The sequence below is a fragment of the Bison bison genome, unplaced genomic scaffold (assembly GCF_000754665.1).
Source record: "Bison bison bison isolate TAMUID 2011002044 unplaced genomic scaffold, Bison_UMD1.0 scf7180017864043, whole genome shotgun sequence".
Lineage (NCBI taxonomy): Eukaryota > Metazoa > Chordata > Mammalia > Artiodactyla > Bovidae > Bison > Bison bison.
The window spans coordinates 1,857,614-1,877,509 of record NW_011494615.1 but is presented as its reverse complement, the minus strand read 5'-3'; the positions used below and the strand labels follow the sequence as shown (position 1 = coordinate 1,877,509).

At 43.5% G+C, this 19,896-nt stretch overlaps 1 protein-coding gene across 1 annotated transcript in view; it reads left to right on the top strand.

The window, feature by feature from the left end:
- The window catches only part of ENTPD3 (ectonucleoside triphosphate diphosphohydrolase 3), a 35,419-nt gene extending 15,992 nt beyond the window's left edge, over positions 1 to 19,427 (top strand). Inside the window, exons 5-11 of the mRNA XM_010835473.1 lie at positions 6,119 to 6,269; positions 8,602 to 8,761; positions 9,714 to 9,947; positions 14,698 to 14,970; positions 15,133 to 15,243; positions 16,097 to 16,234; positions 18,076 to 19,427. Coding sequence (XP_010833775.1) covers positions 6,119 to 6,269; positions 8,602 to 8,761; positions 9,714 to 9,947; positions 14,698 to 14,970; positions 15,133 to 15,243; positions 16,097 to 16,234; positions 18,076 to 18,312 — 1,304 coding nt within the window. The 3' untranslated portion in view covers positions 18,313 to 19,427. The remainder of the gene's footprint in view (positions 1 to 6,118; positions 6,270 to 8,601; positions 8,762 to 9,713; positions 9,948 to 14,697; positions 14,971 to 15,132; positions 15,244 to 16,096; positions 16,235 to 18,075) is intronic.
- The last annotated feature ends 469 nt before the right edge of the window (positions 19,428 to 19,896 follow it).

Genomic DNA, 19,896 nt, shown 5'->3' with positions numbered 1-19,896 from the left:
CAGCCTCTTTCTCCACTGAATTTCCTCACTGAGCTATCCTTATTTCAGCCTCTTTTCTTCACTGAATTTTACTGAGCTATCCTCATTCTATTACTCTTTATATCCTTAATTAACATTTAATTAAGCAATTGTCTCCTGATCTTCGCCTACGCCGTCTCTCCTTCGAATACCCTGGATCAGCCGGGGCTGGTCCCCGGCAAGTCACCCCAAGCAACTTACTTCATTTCCCTCAATAAGCTGCTCAAATAGAATACTTTCTTGCAGATCGTGGTATAGAAAATGTTGGGAAGCAGAATTAGCCTTTCCCGTAGAGAGACCAGGAGTTGTCTCTGGATAACCAGGGTGCATTCTGATCATCTGCCCTTCCATGGAGGGCAGCCAGGAGCTTGCTGACCCCAGGACATAGGTGTCACTTAGGGTCTTAAGAAGCAGATTCGCAGACAGAGGCTGGGGTGCAAGGGAGTGATGAGTGATCCACATCCGTGGAAAGGAGGCAGAAAGAGGAGGATTGCACAGAAAGAGAAGTCAGATTGCAACTCAGGCGTTGCAGAGCTCCAGCCGATTAGAGGTGTCCTGCACTGGGTATAAATGGTCGGAAATGACTGAATGTGATTCCTCCTGTCACTGTCAGTTATTGGATGTTGCCAGCTTGGGAAGAAAGTATTGACCAAGGCAGTTTTCTGCAGCTAAAGAAAACCCTGAAGGAACTAACATCTGGACACTAAGCCTTTATTTGAAGGGGCATCTGTGTGGCACTTCTCTGGGCTCCTCACAATAGGGGACTTCATGTCGTCTGAGCACTGCTTGCATCATTACCTGCAGCTCACCAGCAGCAGCAGCCTTTCTGAAACTTCAGCCAGAGATCCCATCTCTGTTCTCCTAACTTCTGAGCTATTTCTTCACTCTGAAGCATGCAACAGGATGCTTTTTTAGGAAAGACAGACCAGCCACTCCAAGCACATATGATAATGTAGGACAGTGATTAAGACGTCACCCTCATCCCTACTGTGAAAGCTCTGGAAACTCATCTGAGCTCTCTGCATCTTGACTCCCTCACCTCTAAAATAAAAAGCATAGTAACAGTAATACCCACCCCACAGGAATGATTTGGATTAAATGACATAACATGTATAAAGCAGGTCCATGGGGTTTTTCAGGCAAGAATACTGGAGTGGGTTGCCATTTCTTCCTTCAGGGGATCTTCCCGAGAGCCTGGCGGGCTACAGTCCATGAGGTCACAAAGAGTCAGACACAACTCAGCAACTAAGCACCAGCACACATAAAGCAGGTAGCAAAGACCTGGCATACAGTAGGCACTCAATAATTGTTAGCTATTAATTATGTGGCACCACACTTTAGAATTCCCAGTGGATATTCTTGCTAAAAGGCTGTTCTAACATCGTTGTAAGATCTGCCTCTAGCCCTGGGAGGGCAGTTCAGCCAAGTCAGTTGTGATGGCCTCAAACTGCAGGAAGAGGTGGCACTTTCGTGGGGAGGGACCCAGGCAGTCTCTCAGGGGCAGGGGCCCTTGGCCCACCCTGGATGTGATTTAGGGGAGGGGCAGGGTCATGGAGCCCACACCACATCCATAAATGGATCTTCTCTCTTTGATCACAGTAGCCTCAGGGATCCATATATACTTGGAATGACCAGAAGACCACAAACTACAGCTCAAATAACAGAGCTGAAGTTTGGCAAGTGTCATCCACTGGAAGATAAGTGGCTTCGCCAAGCATAATTTGGGTTTCTAGTTTCTCAGTTGCAGATTTCCCCAGGACTCCCCTGCCTCAGCCAGTGTGAGGGAGTGGTGAATGTTTGCTTGCCTAGCAGTGTTTCCTGAACGCCCAGGGCCTTAGAAATACCTTTCTCAGGGCATTCTTGGTGGGTGTCCGCCCTCCGGCGCTGCTGTTTCCTGTGAGCTCAGTGGGTGCTGCCTTAGCTCCTGGGCGCCATGCTGGGGTCTGTTGCTCTGGCTGCTTATGTTAAAGCCATTCTCTGAGGGTCACTGGTCCCTTGCCTGTCCCTCATCTCTTGTGTAGGATGCACTGCTCAGGCTTCCTGCGCCCTTCTCTCAGAGGTGACAGTCATGTTTTCCCTTTACACCAGCAGTTAAAAAATTTTCAACTCCACTGAGACTAGACTTAACCATCTCCATTGAAATACCTTAAAAAGTTGCTCTAAGGACCAGGTCACTATAGTGTTGAAAACAATCTTTTGCTCAGAACATATCTTTTGCTCCTGTCCCACCTCAAGTAAGTCTTATGCCAGCTGTCCAACCCTCTCTTCTCAGATTGGAATAGCAGTTTTAGCTCTTTCGTTGGAGTGTCCCAGTATTCCATGAGCCTGTGAACCCAATCTCCTTTTCCCTCTGGGAAGCTTAAGGGAACCTTATGAAAATAGGTCCCTGAGGGACATGCTCAAATACCCCACATTTCAACATTCTAGCAAGGCTCCTAACCAGTTCCTGTCCAGAGATCAGCTCTTGCAGAAATATATTTCGTTTGGTCCAGACTGAACTACACAATCCCCTTCCTCTAGTGTGGTGGGCTGATCTGAAAATCTCACTGATTGATTGATTCATATACTTAATAAGTATTTATTTGGGTACTTGCTATTTGCCAATAACTGTTCTTGACACTGGGAATTCTAAAATAACCAAAATGTACAAAGTCTCTACTGTTACAGAACTTACAGTCTAATGAAGGAGAGACAGCAAATAAATGGGTATCGATGTCAATCAGAAATGCTGTGAAGAGAAAGTAAGCCAGCTAGGTGGATAGAGAGTAATCATGCGATTTCATGGGACAGCAAAGAAGGTGACAGCTAAGCAGAGACCAAAGTGAGATGAGGGGTGAGCCATGCATATGTTTGAGGGAAGAACGTGCTAGCAGAGGGCATGGCAAGAGAAAAGACCACGGGTGGCAGTGGCTCAGCATTTTCTAGGAAAAGCAAAGGGGCCAATGTGACTGGAGCAGAACGAGGAAGAGATTCAAGTGGGAAATGAGGCCGGAGCTGTCGCAGAGGCCAGCTCAGGGAGGACCTTGAGATGCAGTAAGGGCTTTGACTTCTACTCAAATGAGTTTTGTTCAAAGTATATTGGGAACCCATTAGGAGATTCTGACCAGGGAGCTAACATGAGATGACATCACTTTAACAGATCACTCTGTCAATGTAGAACATGTAGTCAAGAGACTAAGATTAGAGGCAGGGAAACCAGGGTTACTAGAGCAGTGCAAGTGGGAGGTGATGTTTGGGTGGTCTAGCCTAGACATGTGCTTCTCAACGTGGGGCAATTTTGCCCCCCAGGGAACATTTGTTGATATCTGGGGACATTATTTTTTAATTATTTTTATTTATTTAATGAATTTATTTGGCTGCACCAGGTCTTAGTTGTGCATATGGGAATCTTAGTTCCCTGACTAGGGATCGACCCAGGCCCCCTGCGTTGGGAGCATGGAGTCTTAGCCACTGGACCACCAGGGAAGTCCCTGTGGGGACATTTTTAGTTTTCACAGCTGGGGTTTGTGGTGCTGCTGGCGTCTAGTGGTACAGAACAAGGATGCTGCTAACCATTGCATGACTTGCAGAACAGTCCCCACAACAAAGAAAGATCCAGCCCAAAAAGTCAGTAGCGCGGAGGCTGAGAAACGCTGATTGACAATGGTTCTGGGGAAGGAGTGAGAAGTGCTGAGATTGGAGCCATATTTTGGAAGTAGAGCCAACATTTTACGATCGTTTTAATGTACGGCATCCTGGCTGATGGTACCTGACCGTCAGTTCTGACCTGAGTGACTGTGTGCATGACAGTACTGTCTCCTGAGAGGGGGCAACACTGGGGCTTGGGGCTGTGGCATGGATTAAGGAATCTGGTTTTGAATATATTAAGTTGGAGGTGCCAATAAAGCATCTAAGTCAGGGGACTTTTCAGCATACGTTCAGAAAAAGTCAGCAAACTTTTTCTGTAAAGAGCTAGAGGATAAATATTTTTCATTTGTTGGCCACATGATCTCTGTTCCAACCATTTAACTCTCCTACTTTAGCATGAAAGCAGCCATAGACCATCTGGAGACAAATTAGTATGTATGTATTTCAAGAAGACTTGGTTTATGGACACTTGTATATGCCTAACAGGATATACCCTAAGGACAAAAAGAACTTCAAAAAAATTTAAATTGTTTTCAATAATCCTACAACTGGTGGTAGTGCTGGTACTGCCATTGAATATACTCATATTCATTTGCATTATGAGTCTCATACTGAGACTCATAAAGCAAATGAGTTATTAAGTTGGAAGGTCTGGGGAACAGGATTTTTAGCATAGGAAAAGGAAGATAAAGATACAAGATTAGTGAATTCAAGAGAAAAATTGAAGTTTTGAATTAGAAATACCACTAAGAATTCATGACATCTTTTCTCTTGAAATAAAGTTTTCTCTAGGTCTGTCTTCTGAAAAGGCTTGAAATGAGCACCCTAACTTCTAAATTTTGGATACTAGATACCATTACTCAATAAAAGAAATCAGGATTTCTTGGAGAAATGGCAGATTCCAGATCTGGGGCAGGAAGTATATAGGTCATTGATACATCTCATCATATCAGAAAGCAAAGAAGTTCTTAAAGGTTTCTGGGATCATGTCAAAAGGACGCAGCTGCCAAACTGAAGAAAGCACCACTGGATAAAAATGGGCCATCAATAAGAATAATAACTGCAATATTATGTATCAAACATATCTGTACATTCATAAGCCCTTAAAGATATTAAACAAACAAGTAAAATCCCTCATTGGTTAAGTTAAGAAGATACTGGAGGTGCAATATACTATATATATATATATGGCATATATATAAATTTTTAAAATTTATTTGGTCACGTGGCATGTGGGATATTAGCTCCCCAACCAGGGATTGAACCTCTGCCACCTACATTGAAGTGTGGAGTCAACCACTGGACTGCCAGGGAAGTCTACAATCAATATTTTTTATGCTGGTAAATAAAGGGAAAGAATCAAGCACATATCTATCCAGCCTTCCCTGTACAAACTGTATTATAGGGTAACCAAGCAGTTAATGATGGGGAAGTTTTCTTCTTTTAAAAGCATTTTAGATAAAAAGTGAAACAAGAATGATGGAAATAAAATATCACCATTTCACAAACCCTAATAGGCTAATGGATCTAAGCAATGATCATTTATGCCTATTAACAGCACAGAGAGAAACAACCAGATGCTTGTGCCTCTTATTGGAAATGCACATCCCTACAAATTACTCTTTCTGAAAAAATTCAGACCTGAATCTGATTAAGCCTCTGTGTTCAGTTACCAATTTATAGAAAACACTGAAACCAAATAACATATTAAATGAACCATGGACATGCGGTCAGCAAATTCTAGACTTTAGGAAACTATAGGACAAATGAAATTGCAAGGGAAAAAGTGTTTAATTACAAAGAAAAATTAGAAAGAGAGGGCAGAATCTATATATTAAAGGAGACTTAAATGACATGGCAACCAATTATAATGGATGGAATTTATTGGGGCCCTAATTCAAACAAATTAGAGAGAGGTAGAGGGAGAGAAAAAATGTGAATATGGAGGAAATGTGAATCTTAATTAGATATTTAATTATATTAAGTGATTATTTTTTAAACTTTTAGATAGACTAATGAGACTATGGTTATGTTTCTTTAAAAGACGTCTTATCTTTTAATGATATATACTGAAATATTTATAAAATGAAATGATACCATGTCTGCAGTTTGCTTCATGAGGAGAGACTGGGAGAGTGCAGATGGGGCAAGATTGATCACTGTTAAAACTGGAAGATGGGTGCATGGGTTTGTTGTACTCTTCTCTCTACTTTTATTTATATTTGAAATTTCCGTAATGAGAACCTTTTTTCAAAGCAGGTCTCAGCTCATTTTTTTTCACCTTTGTAATTCTTTCCTTCTACATTTTGGGAATTGACTCATCTATGTGGCCACGTGGAACTTAGCAGATACACTGTTTTCAATCCCCTACAAAAACCCATTAATTTCCAGAGCTGATTTGCTTTATTTAAAAGTTGTATGGCTCTTGTTGGTTCCTGGGAATGCTAAGAAGTGATGAATGCTTGCTCTTCAGGCTCTGGGATCTCCAACTATGCGGAAAACCCCCAAGATGCCCCCAAAGCCTTTGAGGATTGCATGCAAAAAGTCAAGGGGCACATTCCAGTCGGTCTCCATGGATCCACCTGCGTTTACCTGGGGGCCACAGCTGGGATGCGATTACTGAGGTGAGAGCTCGAATGGCACAGAGGAGCCCATTGGACCAAGACAGCCAGGAATGTGTTGAACCTTTCCAAGAATATAACTGTATTTCTGGGAAAGAATCCCATATTCTGCCATAAATTTAGGCTTTAAAAGTTGGGAAACTTTTAGTCTTAATACTCAGAAAGAAACAATTCTATATTTGATTCCCTTCCCCATGGTGATTTTATTGAGAACTCTGAAAAAAAAGGAAAGTAACATGAAATCTAGTCATGGGATGTACCTCTAGTTTTCTTGAAAAGTAGAAACTGTTTTTGACCATCAGGGATTTCCCTGGTGGCTCAGTGGTAAAGAATCGGCCTGCCAGTGGGGAGACTCAGGTTTGATCCCTGATCTGGGGAGGTCCCCTGGAGAAGGGCATAGCAACCCCCTCCAGTGTTCTTGCCTGGGAAATTCCACAGACAGAGGAGCATGGCAGGCTACAGTCCATTGGGTCATAAAAGAGTAGAACACAACTGAGCGACTAAATAACAATTTTAATACCTGTGCACAACCAGTTCCACTAAATGTAAGCCACTATACTACTAAGCTATTTAGCTTCTATCCACATACAAAATGTCACCAAAATATCTGCTTTCAAATAATGGGAATTCTGCTCCTCGCCCCAAGGCCTTTGGAGTTACTATAAAAAATAAACATTTCATTCAATTAAGCAGTTCCTTCTAAATTTTCAGCCATGACTTTTAGCCCCATTGTATTGTTTTTGAATGTCCTTTCTCATTTTTTTTCTCCATGATAATATTTCCTTGACCTTGAAATAAAAGAAAAACAGTTTTTTAAAAACCCATCAAACTTAAAACTACCGAAATTAAAGGGCAGATGCTGCCCTAAACTTTGAAAATAAGGCTTTCTCCCCAAATGATGACACTCATTTGGTTGCAAAGTCACTTTGTCTATGATCCTAGGAATGTAAAATTACATGTATTTTCTTCACCACATGCAGAAACTTCAAGGGAACAAACAGAGTCGCTTTCAGATGATAAATCAAAAAGATCATGAAGCACTTTCAGTTGGATTGAGCCTTTTCCTTGTAGTTTTTCTCTCGTTTTTTTCTATTCCTATGTCCTGGTTGATCAAGTAGAATGTGGAAGGAAGTCAGGTTTCTTTCCTTACTCTTGGATTCTGCAGTGTGTTTTCAAGATTGCTGTGTTTCCCTGAAATAGAAATGATATAGAAATCCCTTCCTTCTGTCTTTTCTTTCTAATGGAAGCAAAGAACTCAACTTTGTCAACTTTGTCTTGGTTGCTTTCTTCTCCCAGTCCTCTCAGTGAGAAATCATTCAAAGGCTCTGTGATTTATAGCCATGAAAAAAAAAAACATGAAATAGAAAGTCTTCCCCTTACCGAGAAGGTGAATGTTACATTTGAATAGATATTGACACTTCTTTGTGAACTCTTTCACAACTTCCTGATGGTGATCCATTTCTTCTGAGGAACTAGCTGATATTTTAATTGCAAGAAAAGTCAAATATAGAAAAAACAATCATTTGAGTCTCTGGGATGGGAACTAATAAAACTAAGAAAATTCTTCATTATTTTCCAAGCAGTGATAAATTGCTACTGAACTGGAATGGACTTCAGCTTGTAGCACTGCTCTTTCTTCTTCTTTAGCCGAGAGTGAGCCAGTGCCCCCCGAATTTCTTTAACCCTGATGAAAGGGAAAAGAGTGTCCCAAGCGAGCCTTCTTCCATAAAATGGCACAGATAAATGATACAAATACACGATGTCACAGGTGATATGAATGCTACGTCACCACTCCTCCATGGGTCAGCACACTAAAGGATTTCAATTCAGTGGCAGCCATGATGGCCATCATATCCCCTCATGCCAAAGCCCTCCCAAAGAGCAAAGCGGGGACAGCGAAAAACCCCTCTTCCTTTCCACCTCCCTCCTAAGCTCCCCATCCTTCTGGCCTGATGAGGGTTTCTTTGTATAGTGCCCCAAGTGAATACTTACGCTACTCCTATGCCTTCACTAATCTCCTTTCTTCTGCTGATCTGAGGCAGAGCAACAGTGATTGAGTAGGAGGCTCTTTAGCTGGTTGCTAGACAGCAGAATAGAAACAGGTAAGGGAGGAGAGAACAAGTGATATTTTTACTGGTAGCTATTTCCCTGCTTGGCAGTTTGACAGGTAACAAGTGCAGCCTGCCTTCATGGTCGCCTGGGAAGCTTCAATTTGCAGAGGGGGTTCCTGTATCTTACCTACATCTGGAAAATGGTCCCTGCCTGAGGGAGTGGGGAGGTTATTTTAAGATTGTTGTCTGGGCACTCAGCCTTTTGTGTTCTGTGCCTTGCATAGGTTGCAAAACGAAACAGCAGCTAATGAAGTCCTTGAGAGCATTGAAAACTACTTCAAGTCTCAGCCCTTTGATTTTAGGGATGCTCAAATCATTTCTGGGCAAGAGGAAGGGATATATGGATGGATTACAGCCAACTATTTAATGGGAAATTTCCTGGAGGTGTGTGAAAACAAATGCATGGTTTTTAATCTTGCTGTTTATTCTGTCCCCTGGGGTTGGTAGCTTAAGCAGAGGTGCATGCTGACAGGGCCATCTGTCCTGCGTCATTTCTTTAGGGAAACAGCAGTGATACAATAGCCAAGAAAAGACATGTATAGCTGGGACAAAGCCTTGGATACTAAGTAAGACAAATGCATGGGGGAGGGGGAATATCATTTTACCAACCAACAAGAAATTTGAGGAGGGAGGGAGGATCTAAATCTTGCAGTAGGCCATGAGTCTTTTGAAATACAACTAGAGAATGACACTTCCAAGAAGCCCTGTAGCCGTGAGGAATTTACAAAGCCCTCACGCGGCCTTCTTCCTACTCACTCTGTGTCCTCAGGTCTCACACTCCAGTCTCCACACTCCCTGCTCCTTTGGTGCAGAGGAAAGCTGACTCGGAAAGATAATCACTGTGTCACAGAGGGTATAAACTGAGGGTACCTACCATGTCCAGCCCAAGACCTGTTTTCTTCTCCCTTGAATATATTTTTAGTTAAAGTTAATTAATTTAGTTAATATTTTGGAAATTCCCGTAGATATCCATGATTCTAGCCTCTTCTGGACTCCCTCACTCCCCAAAAGTTGGAAGAGCTGGTCACAGCAGACTCACATTCCTGCATGCCAACAACCAACTGGAACAGAGTCTGTATCTCATGCATTCCCCAGATGGCCACAGTCCTCACCATTCCCGGTTGTGTACACCTAATCTACTCACTCATTTATGTTGCCTGTCCAGTCCCTGAAAGCATTTGAGTTCACCACCCATGAAACAAAGGAGAGGCTTGGCCCTGAATGCACCCCGTGTCATACTTCTTAGCAGCAGGAGACGGATCCCGGGTGATGAACCCTGGCCAGTCAGAGGTGGCACCTTTGGTCTTTTTTCTTGCTTCTTTTTCCAACTGTGTAGAAGAGCCTGTGGCATATGTGGGTGCATCCGAGTGGAAAGGAGACCACAGGGGCCCTGGATTTGGGTGGTGCCTCCACCCAAATATCCTTCGCAGCAGAAGAGAAGGTGGGGCTGAACACCAGTGACATCATGAAGGTGACCCTGTATGGCTATGAATACACGCTCTACACACACAGCTTCCAGTGCTATGGCCGGAACGAGGCTGAGAAGAGGTTTCTGGCAACGCTCCTTCAGGTATCTGAGCCACGGGGCGACAGGTGTTCCCTCGGGGGTCTTGGCTGAGGGGAAGTTGCCTTGCCTTCTGGGGTCTGTCCTTTCCATTCCAATTAGAAGGTGGATGGAAACAGCAGCATTTCCCTGTTAACTTGTAGGGGTCCAAGCATTCTCTTTCTCTCTCTCTTTCTCTCTCTCTCTCTGATACGTTGACCATTTCCAGTGTATTTGAGTCAGAAGTCCGGGGCAATTCCAGAGCCCCAGAGGTTTTATAAATGATTCAGGACTTGGGATCCCTTTACGGACACAAACTGCTTTAAACAAGTAGCTAAAGAAGCTGGAGATTGCAGACTCCCCTGAGTGCAGACAAAATAATAAACCTGGTCACAGGAGAAATGCTTGCTGACAACAGAGAGGGTAGAGGACCTCCCCAGGCTCAGGCTTCTTTTAGATGAGCCTGTATTAGGCAGATTTTAATGTGCTTTATATGGTGGGATCTTAAAGCAACCAAACTCCATCACATTGATCAGTAATTTATACAGTAACTGAATATGATGGCTACTTCAGACATCAGTTAGGCTGTCACTAATATAAAGTTGACATGAGTACTGTTTGTGGCAGCGAGAGCACTAGCACCATGGATGTGACCCTGGGCCCCAAACTCCAGTGCTCAGGGGACATCCATCTCGACCATGGCTGAAAAGGGAAGATGAAGATGAAAGGAGAATGAAGGGAAGGAATCTTGATCTCCTGGAAGGGCATGAGGCCAACTGGAGGCCACAGATCCTGACTTCTGAGGGGACCCGGGGCAGGGCACAGGGGCTGAGTCAGCCTCTGAATGTAGTGGACACAGCATCAGTAGGTTAACCCCCACCACTGCAGCTTACTCTGGTCATGAGGAAGGAAGCAGTATTTCCCAGCCACTAGCTGTAGAAAAATTGGATTGGTTTACAAAGAGTCATCAGTAGAACTCACATATTCAGATCCCTGCATTTACTGAGTATTCATGCAGGGTGGATTGTGAGAATTCACCCTCCAGGTCTGGCCCTCTTCCCAAAACTTCTCTTTCAGCCTCACAGGAAAGGCTGGAGCCCCAGCACACATGTATGCCACATGTATTTTGGGGAGGGGCTGGGCACTACTGGGGAAGACAGAGCAGGGGCCCTGCAGGCAGCCCTGAGCTACTTCTCCATGGCTCGGGAGACTTGGTGCCCAGGCCAGACTCCTAAATACACACCCCCACCTGGCCAAACCAAACCCCGCAGGGAGCTTAGTCAACCCTCTCTAACTGGGCTCCTCTTTTCTCTCTCCTTTTATTTCTAGCAATACTTAAGGCCCCTTCCTCTAGCTCTGGCCCTAGAAGGGGTGCAGGGTGGGTCAGGGAGGGCAGGGCTCCTCTGGACTTCAGATGGGAGAAGGGAGGCAGGGGAAATCACCCTTTTCCCAGGGTGAATCTAGGTTTGAGAAGCTAATCTCTTAAATTTGGCTGGCCATGAGGGTGTGTGTATGTATATTTGTGCACACACTCCTACGAGATTTATTAAAGAATGACTGTCTATGTATCTAACAGTCTACAGTAGAGAAGTGAATACTCCACCTGGGTGAGGTCTCATTTGAACTTGAGAATGCAGGTCTCAAGGTGTGAGCCCAGGTCTGGGGGCAGAGGTGGGACACCCCTGCTTCTCACTGTATATAGTCAACTCACAGGGACAGGGGGCATCGTCAACTTGCCTGGTAACATGTGGATGCCTGAGAGAGTGGCTTTGCCCTCTAAGCCTTCTGACTCATGTGTGGGGCAGGATCCAGGTGTGATGAGGATCACCCACAAATGCATGTCCCGACCTGCCTAGCCAATTTTTCATGTTCCAAAGACGTGTTGCCAAACCCCAGCTTAAAGGTTCCCAAGGCCTATTGCATCATGAACACTGCCTGAGTAATTGCTTCCAGTCCAGGTCTCAGTTCCTGGACTGAAATATAAAGGGCTACAGAGTGTGGTGAGAGTGACACCTAGATACATGAAAAGTCAAAGTGTCAATCAGTTGTGGCCAACTCTTTGCAACCCCATGGACTGTAGCCTGCCAGACTCCTCTGTCCATGGAATCCTCCAGGCAAGAATATTGGAATGGGTTGCCATTTCCTACTCCAGGGGGTCTTTCTGATCCAGGGATCGAACTCAGGTCTCACGCATTGCAGGCAAATTCTTTACCATCTGAGCTACCAATATATACTTTGCAAATTATTTTCTTAATTAAGGGGTCTCCAGTGACCCCAAGGCTCAAGTCTCACTCTGATAGCATGTTAGACATTAGGGACATGCATTCACTTTCTCTTCCTTGTTAAGTAAGATTTTTTTCTTCTGGTTTTAAAGTAACCCATATTCAGTGGGGGGGTGGGGGGCGGGGCGGAGAGAAAATACAGACATACAGAATATAAATAATAAACAACAAAACTTGGAATTACCATCATCAACATATTATTGCATTTTATTCCAGTTCTTTTTTAATGCAAGAATATGTGTATTTACAAATTTGGCTTCATATGGTATATATATGGGCTTGCCAAGTGGTGCTAGTGGTAAAGAACCCGCCTGCCAATGCAAGAGACGTAAGAGACACAGGTTTGATCTCTGGGTTGGGAAGATCCTCTAGAGGAGGAAATGACAACCCACTCCAGTATTCTTGCCTGGAAAATCCCATGGATGGAGGAGCCAGGCCAGCTACAGTCCATGGGGGTTGCAAAGGGTCGAACATGACTGAGCAACTGAGCACAAGCACAGGCAGTATTCCAAACACATTTTTTAAAAAGAAAAACTATGTTGGTCGTGTAGTTACAAAGGAAGTACATGACCCTTTCATGATAATGCCCTGCAAAGACTAAATTCAGGGAAGATTTATTAAATGTTGAGGGACTAAGTAACTTGGCACATTGGCAAGTTACATTTCAGGAATGCTCTAACAAATAATTCATGATCCAAAAAGAGAAATGAATTAATCTTTACTAAGCTTCTTTTTGGAGAAGGCAATGGCACCCCACTCCAGTACTCTTGCCTGGAAAATCCCATGGACGGAGGAGCCTGGTAGGCTGCAGACCATGGGGTCGTGAAGAGTCGGACACGACTGAGCGACTTCACTTTCACTTTTCACTTTCATGCATTGGAGAAGGAAATGGCAACCCACTCCAGTGTTCTTGCCTGGAGAATCCCAGGGACGGGGGAGCCTGGTGGGCCACTGTCTATGGGGTCGCACAGAGTCAGACACGACTGAAACGACTTAGCAGCAGCAGCAGCAGCAAGCTTCTTCTAGCCAAAAATAATTTACATTATTTTGCTTCTTCTCCAAGCCAGGCCAGAAATGACTTATTTTAATTATTAAAAAAGTATAAGTCAGATTTGGAGGGGGAAACTAAATGATTAGTTGTTGGATTTATTTTTTTTTTCTTTCAATGATTATTTCAGCCATAGGGTGACCATGACGTGATATGTTACAAATTAGACATAACAACTTTTGAACACCATAGACTTTTTCACACCACTGAAGCAGAAGGGGCCCATTTGCTGCCTCCACCGTCATATTAAGATCTTTCTGTAGGACACTCATATCAGATGAGTGTTGGACTTTTGTAGGATTCTGCATAGAATCCTACGACTGCCTTTCATTAAATGATTACATTATTTTGATGTGTACCTCAGGTTCCTCAGCAGTAAAATAAGAGAGCTGAGCTAAGTGTTTTCTGAGCCAAGATTATACTGTAGAGGATTAAAATACATTTTAGTAGCTTTGAAATTACACAGAGTTCAAATCCAATTCCTTGGAAAAGAGAGCCCATAAATTGAACCAAACACATTTTGGAATTTAGCATTAAATAAAGGGAACATTTTTCACCATAGATAGAAGACTAGATAATCATCTGGAGAAAGTAAAATCAAATTCCTACCACAATCTTAACACCAAATAAATTACAAACAGATGGAAGATTTCTATGTAACAGGGTATTTATTACATCATTGTTTTGTAATGGCACGTGATTGGAAACCAGCTAAATTTTCCTCTAGATGAGATTCCCTAAATAAAGTACAGTTTATTTGTACAGTGGAGTTCTAGGTAGCTAGCATGAAAGAAGCTAGTGTAAAAAGAAGAGGTCACTCTTACATGGACAATGAAAGGAAAATATCAAAGATATATTCTTAAGTAAGAAATGCAAGGGACAGAACAGTGTGTATAGAGCACTGCCATTTATGATTTAAAATTTAAAGAAAGAAAACGAGGGGAAAAGAAAATGTAATCGCACATGCATAGAAGTAGTATACACAGAATCTCTGTCAGAATGCACTATAACTGGCAACAGTGGTTACTTCCAGGGAGGGAAGCTGGGTGGATAAAGTGGGTGGGAATGAGCCTTAATTTTCACAATACGTTTATTTGTACCTTTTTAATTGTTATTTTTAGATGGATAGATAACATGCTCTTCAAAATGGTCGATTAACCTAAACATATCTTGCTTTCTCATCCAAATGGAGTTCATAAACCCTGCTTCATGCAGCTGTGCTAAGTGCTGGAGCACAGCCTGGTATTGTGCCTGGTGCAGGGTGATAATCCCCCCTCCCCAAGTAGAGTTATTTAGGCAACCTGGGACTCCCCTTCCACCGCACGTATAATGCCCTTTTTTCCATTTCTCTCTTGGCACTGGAGGGGAACAACAGTGAGGACTTGCAAAAGGAAAGTACTTGGACCTCCACAAGAGTGATTTCTAACATCTTACTCTTTATCTACAGGATTATACCACTGAAACCACGCTCACCAACCCTTGTTACCCTCAGAATTACATCACCACCTTCACTGAGGCACAGGTGTTTGGCAGCCTGTGTACAGAGGACCTGAGACCTGAAAGATATAATCCCAACAACACCATCACTTTTGAAGGAACCGGGGACCCATCACTGTGTAGGGAAAAGGTGGCTTCCCTATTCAACTTCAGCGCTTGCCATGATCACGAAGCTTGTTCCTTTGATGGGGTGTATCAGCCAAGAGTTAAAGGGTCATTTGTGGTAAGAGCAAAACAACAGAGATTCCTTTTCCCCCTACTGATTATTTCTCACCTTCCTGTCTTTCCTCTGCTGAGGTGTTTCCCGCTTTCTTATTCCCTGCCCTGAAACCTTCATTATATCGCATTCTGAGAAATGATTTCCTTCTGTACAACTTCCTTACAGGCTTTTGCAGGATTCTACTATACAGCCAATGCTTTCAACCTTTCAGGTAGCTTTTCTCTGCACGCCTTCAACTTGAGCACCTGGAACTTCTGCTCAAAGAATTGGAATCAGGTCAGTATTTAAAGAAAAAGGACCCATATTGGTACAAAACAGTACAGCAGAGCAGATTTCATTTGTGCCTCTGTGTGTGTGTACATGTGTGTATGTATGTTCTGAATCTGACTTTTATGCTGTTCTCCTTCACCACATCTGTAAGATTAATAAGGAACCCCAGCTCACAGCTGTGTTGTGATTAGATTACAGCAGTAATTAGATTAAATGTTCTATACATGGGCACAATGTTTGTAACAGTGTCTGGCATGTAACAAGCACTCTATAAACTTAAGATTGCTGTTCCACGATATTGTATGCGTGCTAAGTCGCTTCAGTCCAACTCTTTGTGACCCTATGAACTGTCCAGGCTCCTCTATCCATGGGATTCTCCAGGCAAGAATACTGGAGTGGGTTGCCATTTCCTTCTCCAGGGGATCTTCCCAACCCAGGGATCAAACCTGCATCTGTTATGTCTCCTGCATTGGCAGGCGCATTCTTTACCACTCGGTTATGTTGTAAAGGGATTTTTTTTTTTTAAATATAGGAGATGTGGTGTATATATACAATGGAATATCACTCAGCCATTAAGAAGAATGAAATTGTGCCATTTTTAGCAACATGAGTGGACCTGGAGGGTATTATGCTTAGTGAAATAAGTCAGATGGAGGAAGACAGATACTGTACTTTATCACGTATATGTGGAATCTAAAAAATGAAACAAATAAACAGATTTTTTGTCATTGTATTATTTTATAGTAATTTTAATGATTAAATTCTCTGATAAGATTCTTTAAAATATGACTGTGACCTAAGCTGTTCTGAAATGCGCATTTTAAAACCTGCCTCCTCCCTGTTTTGAACTTGCCTTCAGCTCCCACTGCTGCTGCCCCAGTTTGATGAGCAGTATGCACGCTCCTACTGCTTCTCGGCCCACTATATCTACCATTTGCTTGTAAGTGGATACAAATTCACCGAGGAGAGCTGGCCCCAAATACATTTTAAAAAGGAAGTAAGTCAAAGCACAAATTGTTTTCCTCTTCTTCCTCCCAAAAATAGATGTTTGGTTGTACGTGTGTGAAAGAAATGTAAGAGATAAGTGGGAATTGGGGATTTAAACTTGCTGAATGGGAGCCAATGAGGCTTGATCCCTGGTGAGCTTATGAGAAGAGATAATGGAGAATTTAGAGGAAGTGGTCTTCCTTCTATGTGAAACCTTCTATGTGAGCTGAGGAAGCCAAGAACTGTGGACTCTGAGCTCTGTGGGGGTAGCTTTCACATAGAAGAAACCTTCTATGTGAGCTGAGGAAGTCAAGAACTGTGGACTCTGAGCTCTGTGGGGACAGGACTTGCTTGATCATCCTCACATTCCTAGCACTCACACAAGGCTGAGAACATAGAAGGCTCTTGGTAAATATTGTTGCGTGAATCCATAAATATGTTAAGGAACTGAAACTTTTTATCCTGACAAGAAGCTTCAAATACAATTTTGTTAAGAGGATAGTAACTAACTGATCTCCACTTTACACAGATGTCAGAGGGAGATCTATTCTTTAGAGCACAGGGATTAAGTTAGCAGCCGTTAAGTAAGGATTTGATCTTGGAATGAGTCTGAGGTCACTGTATTCACTTTCAAGTGTCCAGAATGGTCTGACTCTGGAATGACAGCTGACTGGTGAGGCGCCTCTGTACTTTGCTTTCAGGACTCAGCCTTGCTGTTGTGTTGATCCAGCACTCTGTTCCCCAGGTTCTTGGAGGGTTTTCTCATTTCAGGAATAGCAGATGTAAAGCCTGAAGTATGTCTGGAGTCAGTCTGTACAATATGAGCTTCAGCAGTAATTAGATTAAAGCAAGCAACATCCAGTATTAGGCTTGTGACTGTTTTACATAGATAAAATTGAGTCAGCCATAAAAAATAAGGATGTCTGGAGACAGATAAGGACTGCTGGTGGCATGTACTCTCCAAGCTTTGTTTCTAATTAATCTAATTACCAGAAAAGCACATTATGATTTTCCATTAAATACCAATTTGGGGGGATACATAATTCTAGGTTTCAAGTTCCTTTCTTTTATTTATAAAGAATTTAATATCAGTCAAATCAGTATTCAAATGTGAGGATATAAAAAGACTTCAGGAGATTTGCCAAACAAAGATTTATATCCCAAATATGTGGGGGATTTCCTTGGTGGCTCAGTAGATGAGAATCCACCTGCCACTGCAGGGGACATGGGTTCAATCCCTAGTCTGGGAAGATTCCACATGCCAGGGAGCAACTAAATCCATGCACCACAAATACTGAGCCTGTGCACCTTCGAGTCTGTGCTCTGCAACAAGAGAAGACACCGCAGGGAGAGAGAGCGGATGGAAGATTACAAATGTGAAACATTTATACATCTCAAAAATGACCTAAAACCATGCAAGCAAAAATTGATGGAACAACCAGATGGAACTGACACAGTCTGCTTCCCACTTAGACTGACCTTCTTTTCCTAGAAACTGGTCCTGGGTTTGGTAAAACATGCATCACCTCTTTCTTTAGCTGTAGACTCTAATGTACCCAGTGATCAAAAAATTTCCACTGCTGTTAACTGTGCCCTCTTCACGCCGGCTGTGATGAGGCTGTGAGGATTAGTTCTCTGCAGTGTGGGAGGTTGGGCACTCAAGCCTTTGTGGTCATGATGACCAGAGTTCTAGACCAGTCTCTGCAGTTTCTGAACTTAGGCAAGTCTGTTGACCTCCTTAGGCCACAGTTCCTGGGGGTGTCTCAGGAGGGTGACCGTGGTGTGTCCTGGGGATATAATCTGTGCCTCAAGCCCAGTCCTGAGAACTGAGCCATCTCCTCTACTCCACAGGTGGGGAACAGCAGCATAGCCTGGTCTCTTGGCTACATGCTCAGCCTGACCAACCAGATCCCAGCCGAAAGCCCCCTCATCCGCCTGCCCATCAAGCCATCTGCCTTCGTGGGCACCCTCGCCTTCTTTGCAGCAGTGGCCTTGCTGTGTCTGACATATCTCGTATACTTGTGTGTGTTGTCCAGGAATCAGAGGCGCTCCCAGCATGCCTTGGACAACATGGTGGACTCTGAGTGAGCCTCACAGAGTGGTTCCTAGAGCCTGAGAGCTGCCCATAACCAGCTTGGGGGGCACCAGACAATGCAAGCAAAATGTCCATCTTCGGGAAACACAGCTAAAGTCCAATGCCTAGGTCCTGTGCCTCTCAGATACTGATTTATGTCAAAACACCTCTTGGGAAGTCCCTCAACTGTTCTGTGCACATTCCTCTGCCAGAGACCCCGCCACCCCCTAGCTGACCTATTGGGGAACAGAGGAGAGACAGGCCATCAAGGTCAGCCTCCTTATTCCAAGTGTCCCACAGGAAGAGTAAGTTGAGAAGATGACAGATGAAATGTGGAAGAGTTGACCTCAGGGCTCAGTTTGCATTTTCCCTCCTTCAAAAATGCCATAGTCCTCCCAGTAGGATTGGAAATTGGCAGGTGTCTAGTAAGCATCTGGTCCAATCAAATATCTCATTTTATGGCTTCCTCTCATTGGTCCTTAACTAAGAATTTCCTTGACAACCATTAATAACATTGAGCTCCCTCAGCTTGGCAGAATATTGTGTCTAGGGGAAAATCCTCCTTCACCCCCAAGGACAGTGGCCACAGCCAAGCTTCTGTCATGCAGGCAGAACCTGAAGGGCAGAGCCACACAGGACATCCACCAGAACACTACAGGCCATTCCTGAAGTAGGGTTCCCTCTCAGGGCTCTGGTCATTAGATCGCCACCTGTGTGTGTTATCATCCTCGTCGCCTCCCCTTCCCACTGCTCTGTGCCCTTGTGAACTGTCTATTCCTAGCAAGGCTATCATGCTCCAGATCATTTTGCCTTTGCTAGGCTTTTGCTTAGGGTTGTCTTTCCATCATTAGCACCCTGTGTATATTTCACCCACCATTCCCACAGGGCCACCTGATGCTGTCACAGGACATCCTCTTCTCTGATTTGCTTACCAATCACTTTCCTAGATGGTAGGCCTTTGCACACAGTAGCCATAGTTCCTGACTTTGAGGGCAGAAAGGAAGCTGCAGGGATATTTAACTCCAAAGTGGGAAGGGACTCTAGTAAGTCCAATGGCTGCAAAGTAAAAATCAACATTCTCTCAGATTATAGCTTGTTCACTGAGTACAGAATAAAGGAGACTTATTTTATTGTGACTTGCAGTGTGTGTTTGTTACCATGCAAACGGTACTCTTTCTCTTCAGGACCCAAGGTGGCATCTATGAAAAGAAGCTATTGTTTATTGAGCAAACTTTCCTAGTGTATTAAGAAAGTCACACATCAATATCACCTTTATTCCAAAGAGCTCAAAGTGTTTCACTTTAATAAACCTTCAGTTCCTTGAGATAACTGAGTCCAACATTTCCTTACCTTATCTGACATTGCAAAGCTTCTGTGAGGCTACAACCTGCCACTCACATCTTGATTCCCAACCAGAATGGCTGCTCCCATCCCAAAGTGCACCACTGTTCACAGTTTTCCCTACCTAGACTGTGGGTCATCCTCCCACTCATCCAAACCACCATATTTCTCAAGGTTCAATCCCAGCTCTACTTCTTTCACAAAGCATTCCTTGCACACACTCATGCACGCGTGCACACACACATCATGATCTCTCT